The sequence below is a fragment of the Bos indicus genome, chromosome 5 (assembly GCF_029378745.1).
Source record: "Bos indicus isolate NIAB-ARS_2022 breed Sahiwal x Tharparkar chromosome 5, NIAB-ARS_B.indTharparkar_mat_pri_1.0, whole genome shotgun sequence".
Classification (NCBI taxonomy): Eukaryota; Metazoa; Chordata; class Mammalia; order Artiodactyla; family Bovidae; genus Bos; species Bos indicus.
In genome coordinates, this window is record NC_091764.1 from 45,530,006 (window position 1) to 45,544,775 (window position 14,770).

At 37.0% G+C, this 14,770-nt stretch overlaps 1 protein-coding gene across 5 annotated transcripts in view; it reads left to right on the forward strand.

The window, feature by feature from the left end:
- Positions 1 to 238: 238 nt before the first annotated feature.
- The window catches only part of MDM1 (Mdm1 nuclear protein), a 28,394-nt gene continuing 13,862 nt past the window's right edge, over positions 239 to 14,770 (forward strand). For 2 of the 5 annotated variants that reach the window (XM_019960854.2, XM_019960855.2), the window contains exons 1-7: positions 273 to 541; positions 1,587 to 1,701; positions 4,650 to 5,020; positions 6,085 to 6,219; positions 10,396 to 10,563; positions 11,837 to 11,940; positions 12,040 to 12,139. In XM_019960854.2, coding sequence (XP_019816413.2) covers positions 524 to 541; positions 1,587 to 1,701; positions 4,650 to 5,020; positions 6,085 to 6,219; positions 10,396 to 10,563; positions 11,837 to 11,940; positions 12,040 to 12,139 — 1,011 coding nt within the window. In that variant the 5' untranslated portion in view covers positions 273 to 523. Of the gene's footprint in view, positions 542 to 608; positions 1,133 to 1,586; positions 1,702 to 4,183; positions 4,587 to 4,649; positions 5,021 to 6,084; positions 6,220 to 6,495; positions 7,879 to 10,395; positions 10,564 to 11,836; positions 11,941 to 12,039; positions 12,140 to 14,770 lie in introns of those variants that run through there. The other 3 variants (XM_070789339.1, XM_070789340.1, XM_019960856.2) reach the window with 3 other exon arrangements.

Genomic DNA, 14,770 nt, shown 5'->3' on the forward strand with positions numbered 1-14,770 from the left:
ATTCGGTTCTGTCATACACGTTGGAATTAAAAACACACCGTGCTGTTTATGACGTCAAGAATCAGGGCCCAGCGAGGTCGGTGACTCAACGAATCCCAGCAGTTAGACCATTGTTGCATAGGGGCTCACAAACCAGACGCCATCAAGATCTCCTCAGGACGAAGCTCCCGCGGGGCCCCGCCCACTCCGGGTCCGGGAGCCTCATTGGCCGGCCTTCCGCCCGCCACTTCTACCAGCCCGCGGGATTTGGCTCGGGAGGCGGGCGTTTTCCTTTCCGACACTAATTGGTCGAATCTTAATGACGGCATGGGGTTTTCGAGTCTCAATTGGTTCTTAGTCTTCAGAATGGGCGGGGAAAGGCAGAGCGTCTGGGCTCAAGGAGGGAATCGCGGAGTGCGCCGGCGCGTAGTCGAGGACGCTGGGCCGAAGCTTTTGCTAGGGAACGTACTGTTGTCGCCCCGCCCCCTCGGAGCTTTTTGTCCCGTTAACTGTCGGGGTGGCGGGGGCTCCAGCTCAGGCCGACATGCCGGTGCGCTTCAAGGTGAGGACGGGGTCCCCGGGCCCGAAGCCTGATGGGGGGAGTTAAGGCGGGGCGGGTGCGGCGTGCCGGAGCCTCACTGGCTTTCTGGGCCGCGCCCCTCGGCCCCGTAGAAGCTGTCAGCTCCCGAGCCTACCTGTCACTATCCCGGAGGATGCTCATCTCCTCTTACCTAGCCCCCTCTCAGCTCACACTCAGTTCTGAGTTGTCGAGTGGAAGAGTTAGATGGTTTGAGATGGATTTATTTGGGGCGGGAGTGGGGGGAGGTGCTCAGAGGCGTGTACATAGTGGGCGCTTTCTAATGGGAACTGTGGCGGCTTCAGATTGGGGCACCTGTGGACCACATCACAGCTTAGCACTTAACACCCTTTCCCTTTAAAACTTCAGAGTGTTTTATGTCTTTTCAAGGCTTGAGAAATGGGACCCTGACAAGATTAAAGACAGGTTATATGAAACACATTATTCATAATCATGCATTTCTTTAAGGTTTGTTAATAGTTCCAGGTAATTGGTAGCTGTCAAGGTCAAGCACCCTGCAACATAACAGTTGACCACAGTGCTCCACAAGCCCTGCAGTCTTCTTTTATCTTGAGGGTTTGTATTCAGAATGGGAGGGGAATTTTTCTTTTCTTGGTTGACTTTACAAAACTTCACAAGGAACTAGGCATAATATTGCAATATAATATTGTGTACTCAGTGAGAACTTCATTAGTTAGGATAATTATAGTGATGAGGATTTAAATTGCCACCGATTTTCAGACCAAAGCTCAAGCTTTTGATTCCAACATCCAGCAAAAGGGTAGCCACTCTGAGCCTCAGATTCCTAGTAGCATCTGCCTCAAGTGGTTGTGGGGATTAAGGTTATAACACTGAACTGCTTAGCACAGGGTTGCGTAAATATTAGGAGCAATTATTAAGGAGCTCTTCTGTGTTTAATTAGTCTTAAGTATTTCCACTTTTTAGAGGTTCAGAAATGATTTTTACTGATATATACTTTAAAACAACTTTCATTAATTACATTGAACTTAAATTGTACTTTGCATTACAGGGATTGAGTGAATATCAGAGAAATTTTCTGTGGAAAAAGTCGTATTTGTCAGAGTCCTGTAATTCATCAATGGGGAGAAGACACCCATGGGCTGGACTTAGATCAGATCAATTAGGTGAGTTGAACAATTAGTTGTCATTATAACTTGAATAAACCTTGGGCAAAATGATTAAAAATATGTGGTTTCCCAGAGTGTGAAGGAAGGAGAGAGAGAGAGAGACTGACTTGATTCAACCTGCTTGCTTAATTCTCCCTCAGTAGAATATAAGATCTCTTAGATCAGAGCTCTGTCTTCACCACCGTGTTCCTGCCCAGTACCTAACATAGGGCCTTGGCACATTGTAAAGCTTATTAGAACTCTCTTTTTTAAAAATTGAATGCATAAACCTGGGTTTGAATCCACATTTGATGTGTGACTTTGGACAAATTGGGCCTGTTTCCCCAAGCGGGACTTGGGAAGCCCCTTGCCCAGGATTGTTGGGAGTGATGAATGAGATGTTCCTGTTAAGGGCTAGGTACTTCTACACAGATTGTGCTAGGAGCTCCTCCTGTGACCCCTGTGAGAGTGCAGATGTGTAGGATATAATTTCCTCTAATCTTAGATGTTTGAAGCCAGTAAAAGACTTAAAGAGTGGGGTGCCAAGTCTGGAAACTAGTAAGAAGAGCATATTTCCAGGATTAGGTTTGGAGAACAAAGGGAAGAGTAGACTAGAGTGGGTGGTTCTTTTAATATTCCTCTGAATTGTCAGGCTCCTTTGCCCAGAGCCTGGCTTCAAAGCCCTAGTGTCCCTGCATCTTAGGCAGGGTGGTGCTTTAAGAAACACCTTGGTGAAACAGGCCCAATTTGTCCATCAAATGTGGATTCAAACCCAGGTTTATGCATTCATTTTTTAAAAAAGAGAGTTTTAATAAGCTTTAAAATGTGCCAAGGCCCTACCTTAGGTCCTGGGCAGGAACACGGTGGTGAAGACAGAGCTCTGTTCTCAGAGACCTCTCCAGATGACCAGAATTCCACAAATTTGCGACTCTATTAGATTAAATATCCCAACATAAATCTCTGAAATGTAGCTAGCTAAGCCCATCGAGGGCCTTAAGGGATATTATGACGCTGGCCAATTGGTTAACCACATAACATTTTAGCTTAGATCAGCTACATTTGAAAGGGTAATGATGAAATGAGACTATGGGAAAAGAGCCACTTTGCAGTATGATACCTTAATGAGAAAGGAATGTCTAGGGGGAGGGGCAGAGTGGGAACTCCAGATTGTTCAAAAAGGAGGTGGAAAGCTAGCAAGGAACAGCAGCAGTGTTACCTGAAACTGGCTAGACATTCTCTGTGTCTTTTTCCTGCTAGTGTGTGCTGAGAGACAAGGGTGGACCACTTGAGAAGCTTCCCTTTTCATTTTGCTCTTCTTCCACCAGCCCTGCTCTGTTAAAGAGGGACGTCTAGGGCAGTGGTCTTCAATTATTTTTGGTTTCATACCTGCTAAAAGAATTTAGAAAGTCTCTCTCTCTTCACATTTTAAAGTTAATATTTAATTTTTTTAATAAAAAGTGTAATGAACAGTACAATCAAAGGATATCTTTCTGGCTTATTGTGTATACACAAATATCATACACGTTTTACATGTATTTTGTTAACTTTGGAGCTGCTAGTTTAGCTCAGTTTATGGTAAATGTTCATCATTTAATTGGTAAAGTCAGTCCTCATTGGAAAACTAATCAGATAAAATTTGAATTATTTTCCATGAGAAGAAAGTCTAACTTTATTTTTTGGTTCACATAAGTACATTAATATGCATATATGCATTTCACATAATGACTCTCTTACACTTGAATTTTAGTTTAAGATAGGTAGATGGAAAAGGCATGGAGCTAGATAAAATAAGGTACTGTTCCTTTGTTATTTCTAATCTCTGCCTTCTTTGCTTTGCTGTCAAATATTCCGTGTCAGGAGTTGTGCTTTCTTGAATTGTTCCTTTGTTTGTCCTCCCCACCTATGACAATTTTTTTTTTTTTTAGTTCCATAGGGTGGTTGAGAGGCTTGTCTTTCTTTTGTAAAGTGGGCAAAGGGTGATTATGAAAGGAGCGGTGAGAAAGGAAACTACAGATGGCAGATGAAGCCCTTAGGCAGATCAGTGTCAGGAAGTGGCACATATGGAAGTGAGGATCTGGAAAGTGATTCCCTCAAGCTGCCGTTTCTGCACCCCACACCCGGATGTCTTTATATGCCTCCAGACATATATGCATCCAGTGTGAAGACCGTGGTCTAGGGGACACTTGCACCAGTGGAGACTTTGGGTCCAATGGCCAAAACATCCATGATAGAAGCCAAAGAGCTCTGATTTTAGCTAATGCCAGATTGTCTCTTCACCTTCCCTTCTCTTCTATTCTTAATCTTTCTTCTCCATCCTACACCATCTTCTATTTAAAGAATAGCTCCAAACTAGGGCAGTATCTCAGTGGCTGTCATTCTGCAGAGCTCCTCTTACCTGGGTAGAAGGTTAAGTTTTTTGGGCATTTGCTTTCCAGAGAGAAATATAGAGAAATAGTATCTTAGCTCTGGTTCAAAGGGTTCATTCTCTTTAACTTCTCAGGAACTCAAGGCAGATATAGAGCCAAGATCCAGCATAATGACATCTCATCCCTTCTCATCTTGGTCTGCACTGCATAAGAGAAGCTTTGTGAAAAGTTCCAAATTTTGACAGTACCAGGGCCCATTGTTCTGCTAAGTAGCACAGGAGAGTAATTAGAAACGGAGGCAACACATTCCGCCTGGCTTGCCAGGTCCATCACGTTGCAATTCTAGTGACTTGTGTTAGGATAACTTGAACATCATGACCCCAATTTAAATTTATGGTCAAACTTTTACTATTTCTTTAAAGCAAAATTAGAGATTTTACATTGAAAAACTGTACTTTTTTTTAAATCCTGTAACTGGAAGGATATTGTGTATCTCAAGTGAATTTTAAATTCCATTTCTTCTCTCATACATGTGATTCAAAGTTGTCTTTGTGGCTTTATGCTTTGGTTTCTGCTAATTTTGCATATTATATTTTGTAGGAATCACAAGAGAGCCAAGTTTTATTTCGAAAAGAAGAGTCCCTCATCATGACCCACAGATTTCAAAATCTCTTGAGTGGAATGCAGCTACCTCAGAGAATGATGTGGTCCTATCACCAGAAACTGAAGCTCCTAGAACACCAGAATCACAGGAGGCAGAACAAACAGATGTTAACCAAGAAAGACTTCTTGCAGTAGAAGCTTCCAGGGGTCCCAAGAGAACCAGATCTCACTCTGCAGACTCTAGAAGTGAGGGGGCTTCAGATATTGTAGAAAATAAGGAGGATATAAAAGCAAACGACGTACCAGCTAATGAAAATGTGGAGCTGAAACATTCTACCAAGCCTCTTTCAGAAAATGTAGATGATAGGGTATGTGTATTCACTGTATTTCTTTTCAGAAGCATAGAATTCTCTATAAATTTTATCATCATTTCAGTAATATTACATTTTGTGCTTAATTTTTTTCTGCTGTTTCCTTGTTCAAAGTCTGTAGAATAGACTATAAGGTGATAGTTGACTTTAGTTATTATGAATTAGTTCTATTCTTAACAGTTGCCATTTTGTACTGGTTATTTTCAGATATCCCTTCATTGGGAAGACAGTCTGCCTCTGGATTTCATTTATCATATATCAGCACCTGAGTCCTAAGGGAGAGATCAAGTTGAGACAGAGAAGGGGAGTAGGCTATTACTTCTGGCAGGGATGGTGAGCTGACTTATACTTAGGCCCTTTTCAATTTCTTATTGTATACCAGAGGAAAAAAAAACAGAGCCTCAGTTGGCAAAATGCAAAAGAAAGGAGGGGTCTGGCTGGATCTCAAAAGATCTTGCAGTTTGCTCTCTTATGTCACAGCTGGCCTGTGGAAGGCCCCTGCAAGCACATAAGCAGAGGCTGCGGGGCCCTGTGCAGACACCTCACTGCCTTCCACAGTTTTCTCCACTCTACTGCTTCCTCCCATTTCATGTCCACCACTGACTGGAGCCACGGAGAGGCATTTAGAAGTGTTGGAAAACCAGGGGACACAAGGGAATCAAGGGAGGTAACATGTAAGTCTGATGGGCAGGGGAAGAGGTGTCCCAAAAAGCAAGGTGTGGATGAGGTGATGTGCTGTTGTTTCTTACTAGTAGATCCATTTATGCATAATTGGTAGGAAGGAACTGAGAAATGTTACCTTTTGCTGGGATGCACAATAATTCCTTGACAGTATTAAGAAAGGAATTTTAAAGAGTCACAATTTAAAAGGAACATTATCGATTGGAAGTTTGCTCTATAACAATGTGCATGTGGTTAACAATACTATACTATACACTTAAATTTGTTAGGAGTGTAGATTTTTATATTGGATGTTTTTTTAAAATCACAGTTAAAAAATAAGTTTGAATAGAAATTTTTAATAACTTTCAATGTTCTGTTTTTTTTTTCTCCCCCAACAGTTGAATAGACTTCTGCAGAAGAAAGCTGGATTGACGGTTGTTCCTTCACATAATGTCTTGAGGAATTCTGAATATCAAAGGCAGTTTGTTTGGAAGACCCCTAAACAACCTGCTCCAGCTTTTGCAGCCAATCAGGTAGTTTAATGGATACAATACATTTTTGAGTGCCATTATCTAATCTAGTGTTGCAGTTTACATAGAAAGAAATTAGATAGTAGATCTGGAGGTAGGTTCTAGAAAAGTGAAAATGAGAGTTTTGCTAAAATCATCCTATTACTTCTGATTTATAGCAGTAATATTATACTGTCCTAGGCTACTGATGATCATTGTTGCCAGATCCATCACATATACTAAATATGAGACAGGGTAATGAAAACTTGAGGACTGGTAAGTTTTTGCATGCTGTGAATTTTTTTTACTTATTAAAAAATTATTAAATTGGTTTTATTCTGAACTGTTGTGTTTCATTGACTAATATATTGCATGTTTTCTGTCTAAGAAAGGCACAACTGCTTTGGATATTTAATAAGTAAAAAATAGGTTGAGGTGATACAAGATGTATAATTTTGTCTTTATATCAAATGAACAGTGATAGGAATTGTCAATTTATGTTTATAAAATTCAAAAGCTAAAATGGTAACTAGAAGTGATATTAAGTTTCATTGTATTCTCACACAGTTTTAGTATTGGGCTACCATTACTAAAATATACTTTTTTTTTTACTACTATAATTCTCTAGAAAGTTCTTAGCTCTTAACTCTCATTTATGTTCTTAACCATATTCCTAGGTTTAAGTAGGAAATACTTCCATTTAGAATATCCCCAAAGGTTCATGGCAGCTTAGTTTTTTCTTTCTCACTCACCTGTGTACTTTATACATCCCCAGAAACTGAGAGGATAATTAGATTCAGAAAGACAATAACATGTCATCTTATACTAAGATAATATTTCCACTGTTATAAATTGTAGCAGATTTAGGCTTACTTGTTATTCAGTTTTGAAAAACCTGAAATATATATAACATTTTAGGAACACAAGAAATAACCTAAAGCAATACATTTCCTTTATAAACCTAGTGAATAGAATCAATACTTCTTTTGCTGGCTCACAAGTGTTCTTAGATAGAAAATGTACCACAAAATACAGCCTGAAAATTGTGATTGTTTAATTTTTATGGAATATAAGCTAGAGGTAATTCAAATCAAAGCCCTATTGACAACTTTTACATATTTCAGTGAAAAGCATCGTGTAGAAATGTTCTTTTTATAGTATCAAGAAGTATAAGTCACTAGCAAATACCTTTACTGTTAGCTTTATTGCTTTCATTAGTGAAGACTTCAGATAATTTTTTGTAAAGAAATGCTCTGTTAGTTAAAACGTATAATCAGTTTCAGGTCTGTGGATTGGAGAGTTGTGTGATAGAAATTTTTTCCATGCTTGTTGATGGGGAAATTCCTAAAGGAGCTATTCATTTCTGTTTTATCAGACACTTGTTTTCTGAAAGGATGTCTTATATATAAAGGAGTAAGAACAATTGATGACAGAAAAGTTCTTGAGATTATACTGTACTTAAAAAGATATATTGTTTGGTTTTGAAGTGTAGGTGTATTATTCAGCATTATGAACAATTAAACACCTTATTTGAACTCCATATCTTTTCCGTTACTTTCTTTGTAATCAGTGGCAATATACCATAAAATGGAAACCATATCATGGAATAATAAGGATAAAAGGAAACATTTATAAATAGAAACATGATAATTACCTGATTTTTTTCCTTGCTTCAGGCTAAAAGTAAGTAAGCAAAGGAAGAAAAAATGAACAAATGCATGTCAGATATTGAAAATATTAAGAATATTTTATTGTTGCAGGAATAAAAAAGTTGCTGTCAAGGAGGAAAAAACTGCTGACAAAGTTACCTTGTAAAGCTAATGTGTATTTTCATGTGATTAAAATTTTCCCATTTTACTTATCCTATTGCCAAACTAACAGAGTGGTAGGGAACTTTGGGGAGAAAAGATATGATTTATTATTTCTCTTGACTTAAGTATTATTTTGATTGTAATAACTATTACTCAGAACATAGTAATGAGCATCAAAAGTTGACCTTTGGATTTTCCTTCCAGTTTTATTGAGGTATAATTGAGAAAAATTAATGTAATTTTTATGCACAACATAAAGTTTTGATATATGCATTCATTCTGAAATGATAACTACAGTCAAGCAAAATAACACATCTGTTGCCTCACATAGTTACCATTTTTTTGTGTGTGTGAATGTACAACACTTAAAAATACTTGACATCTACCCTCTTGGCAAATTTTAAGTTACAGTACAGTATTACTGAGTTCTTCCCTGGTGGCTCAGATGGTTGAGTCTGCCTGCAATGCACGAGACCTAGATTTGATCCCTGGGTTGGGAAGATCCACTGGAGAAGGGAATGGCTACCCACTGCAGTACTCTTGCCTGAAGAATTCCATGAACAGAGGAGTCTGGTGGGCTATAGTCTATGGGGTTGCAAAGAGTTGGACACAACTGAGCGACTAACACTTTCACTTTTTTCACAGTATTTTAACTGTAGTCATGCTATACTTCAGCTCTCCGTAACTTATTTATCCTGCACAGATGAAACTTTGTACCGTTTGACCAACATATCTCCATTTACCCCATCTCCCAGTCCCTGGCAACCACTATTCTATGAATTCTTTTAGATTCCACATATAAGTGGGATCAAACCATGTAGTATTTTTGTCTTTCTGTGCCTGGCTTATTTCACTTAACATATGTTCTCCAGGTTCATCCATGTTGTAGCAAATGAAGGATTTGCTTTTTAAATGCCAAATAATATTCCATTTTCTTTATCCATGCATCTGTCCATGGACACTTAGATTGATTCTGTATCTTGGCTATTGTGAATACTATAATGAGCATGGCAGTGTAGATTATCTAGAGATACTGATTTCATATCGCTTGGATATATACCTGGAATAGGGTTGCTGGATCATATGATAATTATATTTTAAATTTTTTGAGGACCCCTCATTACTGCTTTCCATATGAATTTACATTCCCACAAATAGTGGACAGGGGTTCCCTTTTCTCTACATCCTCACCAATATTTGTTATCTTTTGTATTTTGTTAATGCCCGTTCTAACATATGTGAGGTAAAATCTCATTGATGTTGATTTACTCCTTGATGATTAGTGATGCCTTCGTGTACCTGTTGACCATTTATGTCTTCTTTGGAAAAAAGTTCTTTTGCTTATTTTTAATCAGCTTGTTTTTTTCTATTCAGTTTTATGAGTTCTACTTTGAATATTAACTCTTTATCACATATGATTTGCAAAATTTCCCATTCTATCAGTTCAGTTCAGTTCAGTCACTCAGTTGTGTCCAACTCTTTGCGACCCCATGAATTGCAGCATGCCGGGTCTCCCTGTCCATCACCAACTCCTGGAGTTCACCCAAACTCTTGTCCATCGAGTCGGTGATGCCATCCATTCCATAGGTTATGTTTTAATTTTGTTGATGTTTTCCCTTCTTGTGTGAAATGTTTTAGTTTGATGTAGTCCCAGTTGTTTATGATTGCTTTTGTTGCCTTTGTTTTTGGTGTCAAATCCAAAAAATCATTAAGATTCATGTCAAGGAGCTTAGCCTATGTTTTCTTTTAGGAGTTTTATGGTTTCAGGGCTTACATTCAAATCTGTAATCCATTTTGATTTAATTTTTATATATGGCATAAGATAGTGGTCTAGATTCATTCTTTTACATGTGGCTATCCAGTTTTCTTAGCAGCATTTATTGATGAAACCCTTTCCCCATTTTACATTCTTGACTCTTGACTGCCTTGTCATAAATTAATGGACCATATATGCATGGTCTTGTTTCTGGACTCATTCTGTTCCATTGGTCTATGTGTCTGTTTTTAATGCCTCTTTGCCCGTTTTTTAATCAGGTTGTTTTTTGCTATTGAGTTGAGTTCCTTGATTTCTTTAAATATTTTAGAAATTGACCCCTTAAAAGATGTATGCAGGTATTTTCTTGTACTCAGTCGTTTGTCTCTTCACTCTGTTGATTGTTTTCTGTAGAGAAGTTTTTTTTTAAGTTTGACACAATCCCATTTGCCTATTTTTGCTTTTGTTGCAATGGCTATTAATTAGCCATGTGAAATCAAATTATAGTCGTATATAATTTTCCCTTTTTTGTATCCTGATGATTCAACTTTATATGTGGAATGCTTTAAGCAATTGAAGTTCTAAGTTCTACATATTTAACAAAGAAAACTAAACTAAAGTAATTTTTGTTTTAAGGTTTTCCACAATAAAAGCAAATTTATTCCACAATTCAAAGGTAACTCATTCATCCATGAAACTGAATACAAAAGAAATTTTAAGGGCTTATCCCCAGTAAAAGAACCAAAATTAAGAAGTCATTTGAAGGAAAACGGAAATTTTGAAACAATATCTCCTGAAAAGAAGGTATTTGTCAATTCTTTTTTTTTAATTTATTTATTTTAGTTGGAGGCTAGTTACTTTACAATATCACATTTTCTTTTACTTACCAACATTTACAACTTTATAAGTTTCCATTTGAGATTTTTGTTTTTAGCTAGTTCATTAATTTGTTTGTTCACTTAATGTCAAGTGTTCATTGAGCCCTTGGTAGAAGCCAGGCACTGGTAGGTACTGAGAATACAATTATAACCACACTAAGCCTTAAGCAGCTCTTGGGCCATGAGCTCTTATTGCCTGGGGTAGACAGAGATGTAAATAATTAAGTATAATACAGTGCAACGAATGCTTAATAATATAGCATGTAAGTCTGCTATGCCTAATATCAAATGATTGGCCTTACAGTATTGTGAACTTCAGGGGTTACAGTGGTGATAGAAACACATACTTTAAACTAAATAATGGAAATTAAGACAGAAATACACATACACACATGTTATTTTAAGCTAGAGCTTTAGTATACCAAATTATAGCCAGTATAATTCACACGACTTAACTCAGTACGTACAAACACCTACTTCTGTAAAAAATTTACAGCTGTTTGAATTGCATCATCAGGTTAAAACTATTGTAAATTATAGGTAGATCAGGGATAGGTCCTATTTTTGAATCTCCTGGAATGTCATACCTATTTTATGGATTCTAAGAGTGAAAACTATATGACTAAAAGTAAAATGATTTATATATATATATATATAATAAACATAGTTATATATGTATTATAAAAATCATACATATATATTATATATAATGTGTGTGTATAATAATGTATAATACTTTTTTATTTGGACTTACGATATTCTTAAAGAGAAAAAGAATTGTTAAGTTACTCACTAAAGCAATGTGCTAACTTACTTTTTGGGACCTTCCATTTAATTATTGTAACAAGTGTAGATTTAGAATATCAAGGGAAAATGTAAGACCAATGTTCAAAAGGTAGTTGAACATCTAAATAAGTAAACTTGATATGATTAAAACATTTTTCCTAGCCAAGTATGTAAAATTTTTACTGTTAGAAAATGAAACCATATCCTGAGCTATATACTTAAAGAAACTAACCAGATATACTAGTTTCAGAACTTGCTTGTTGACTTGTGATTTCTGCATTATCTTAGTAGTAAAATCTTAGTTTTAAAAGCAATTATAATTCAGTATCCAAGTATACTTTATGACATCTGTATTGTCACATTAATGTATAACATAAATGGAGCATGAAAAGTTCAAATTATTTTCATTTTAGTGTAATAAAACAGATGATCCTTTAAAATCAGAAGCAGAGATGGAATCAAAAAACTCAAACCAGCCTAAAAAGAAACTTACTCCTTGGAGACATCAAAGGCTTGGGTATGTATTTTGTAAGAAAAATATCATAGTATTTAGCTGATCAGCATAATATTTACTCTCATTTCATTAAAATATTTACTCTCATTTCATTTCTGTTAGGAAGGTGAATTCAGAATATAGAGCAAAATTTCTAAGCCCAGCCCAGTATTTATATAAAGCTGGGGCTTGGACACGTGTGAAGGAAAACATACCAAATCAGGTGAGTATATAAGCTCAGTAAACCCACATTTTCTCTGATACTACTTCAGTTAAATTTCAATAGTTTTACCTAGTAGTAGAGACTACAATTTGAAGGTATATGATGCGGTGATAGCACCAGAAGTATCAGTTGGATATTATTTATCAGTGTATTTACTTTTTTTTTTTTAAATACCAACTAGCTCCTTAGAGATTAATTACAAGGTCTTTAAAGTTAAAAATGTTTTTCAAATCAACTGTTTATGTTAATGAAGTCAGTTTATAGAATTGTAGCATTATAGACTTGATTATTTTATAATCTGCAGACCTCCACTCTCAAGTGAAGACTGATTAATTTTTCAAGATTGGTTTGTCTGACTGCACCACTGTTAGCTCAATTGTTTTGGAAAGATTATCTCTTGGCCTGAGACTTTTTAAAATTAAGATGAGTTGGTAGTTAGGGTTTCAGTCAGTTCAGTAGTGTCCGTAGCTCAGTAGTGTCCAGCTCTTTGCAACCCTATGGACTGCAGCACGCCAGGCTTCCCTGTCCATCACCAACTCCCGGAGCTTATTCAAACTCATGTCCATTGAATTGGTGATACCATCCAACCATCTCATCCTCTGTCGTTTGCTACGCCTCCTGCCTTCCGTCTTCCTCAGCATCAGGGTCTTTTCCAGTAAGTCAGTTCTTCACATTAGGTAGCCAACGTATTGCAGTTTCAGCTTGACATTCAGTCCTTCCAGTGAATATTCAGGACTGATTTCCTTTAGGATTGACTGGTTGGATCTCCTTGTGGTCTGAGGAACTCTCAAGAGTCTTCTCCAACACCACAGTTCAAAAGCATCAATTCTTTTGTGCTCAGATTTCTTTATGGTCCAACTCTCACATCCATACATGACTACTGGAAAAGCCACAGCTTTGACTAGATGGACCTTTGTTGGCAAAGTAACGTCTCTGCTTATTAATGTGCTGTCTAGGTTGGTCATAACTTTTCTTCCAAGGAGCAAGCATCTTTTAATTTCATGGCTGCAGTCACCATCTGCAATGATTTTGGAGCCTGTCACTGTTTCCACTGTTTCCCCATCTATTTCCCATGAAGTGATGGGACCAGATGCCATGATCTTAGTTTTCTGAATGTTGAGCTTTAAGCCAGCTTTTTCAGTCTCCTCTTTCACTTTCATCAAGAGGCTCTGTAGTTCTTCGCTTTCTGCCATAAGAGTGGTGTCATCTGCATATCAGAGGTTATTAATATTTCTCCTGGTAGTCTTGATTCCAGCTTGTGCTTCATCCAGTCCAGCATTTCTCATGATGTACTCTGCATATAAGTTAATGAGCAGGGTGACAATATACAGCCTTGACGTACTCCTTTCCCAATATGGAACCAGTCTGTTGTTCCATGTCTGGTTGTAACTGTTGCTTCTTGACTTGCATACAGATTTCTCAGGAGGCAGGTAAGGGTGTCTGGTATTCCCATTTCTTTAAGAATTTTCCACAGTTTGTTGTGATCCACATAGTCAAAGGCTTTAACGTAGTTAAGATTTAGATCTAAACATTTAATGGACTCCGAGGATTGTTACATCTGAAGTTATGATAAGGTAACAATCCTTATTCTTGCCCTCATGGAAGAGGACATTTTTGTTTTTGTTGTTAAATTAAGATCTTTCTTTAAGATTTCCTATTTAAGATTTCTCTCTTTAAGATTCCTATGGTAATGTGACTTTTCTGGGGTGTTTGTTTTATTAACTACTACTGGTGGTTTAAAGTGTTTAAATTAGTGGAATAATTTGCCTTAACTTCATGGTCAAAATCATTCAAAAAGCAAATTGGAGTTAGAAAAGAATAAGAATTTTTAGTTATGAGATTAGTGATCACTGATGGTGATAACAGTTTTAGTTGACCAGGTCATAGACATTTAATATTTAACTTAAATCTTATATACATTTTTTTCCCTGGAAGATACTTTATGTGGCTGCTTTTTGTGTACCAACAATTAGGTATACCCACATTATCCTACTCCTAACATTTCATGGAATATTATTCACACTCTTCAAATGCACTTGGACATTGGTAACTTTATTATTTGAGTATTAACTCAATTGAAGTCATGTTACAGTTTTCTAGTCCATGTGTCATCTTCATTTCCTCTTTCTTCTTTGAGATATTGTACTTTTTGAATCTATAAATAATCTAGTCACTAGGTATTTTAAACCAAGTCCCAAGTTCATATTCACATAACATTAAGGTAGTTGACTTTTTGGTCCAGTAATTGTTTGTTGCCTCCAAACTATAACCAGTGGCACTATTCCTCTTTAAAATGCTCACTTCAAGGGTTGTTTTTTTAATAATAACCAACAATTGCAATTAAGTCCCATCCTCAGATTAACTGCTGGATCTGTGTTAAATCCCTTTTTCCCTTGATTTTTAGGTAGTCTTCTTATCATCCCAACTACATTGGTTGAGATCATTTTTTTCTGATGTGCTTCCAGAAATTGGACTTTGTTTCAAGATGAAGTGCCACTTTTGAGAGACGTTCTATAATTTGACAGACTTTTAAGCACTTTTAGGTATAAGATGACTCTTCATTTTCAGGGGATGAATTTTGGAAAAAAGAAGTATTTTATTCCCCAATTTTCTGAGTTTGAATTTTTACAT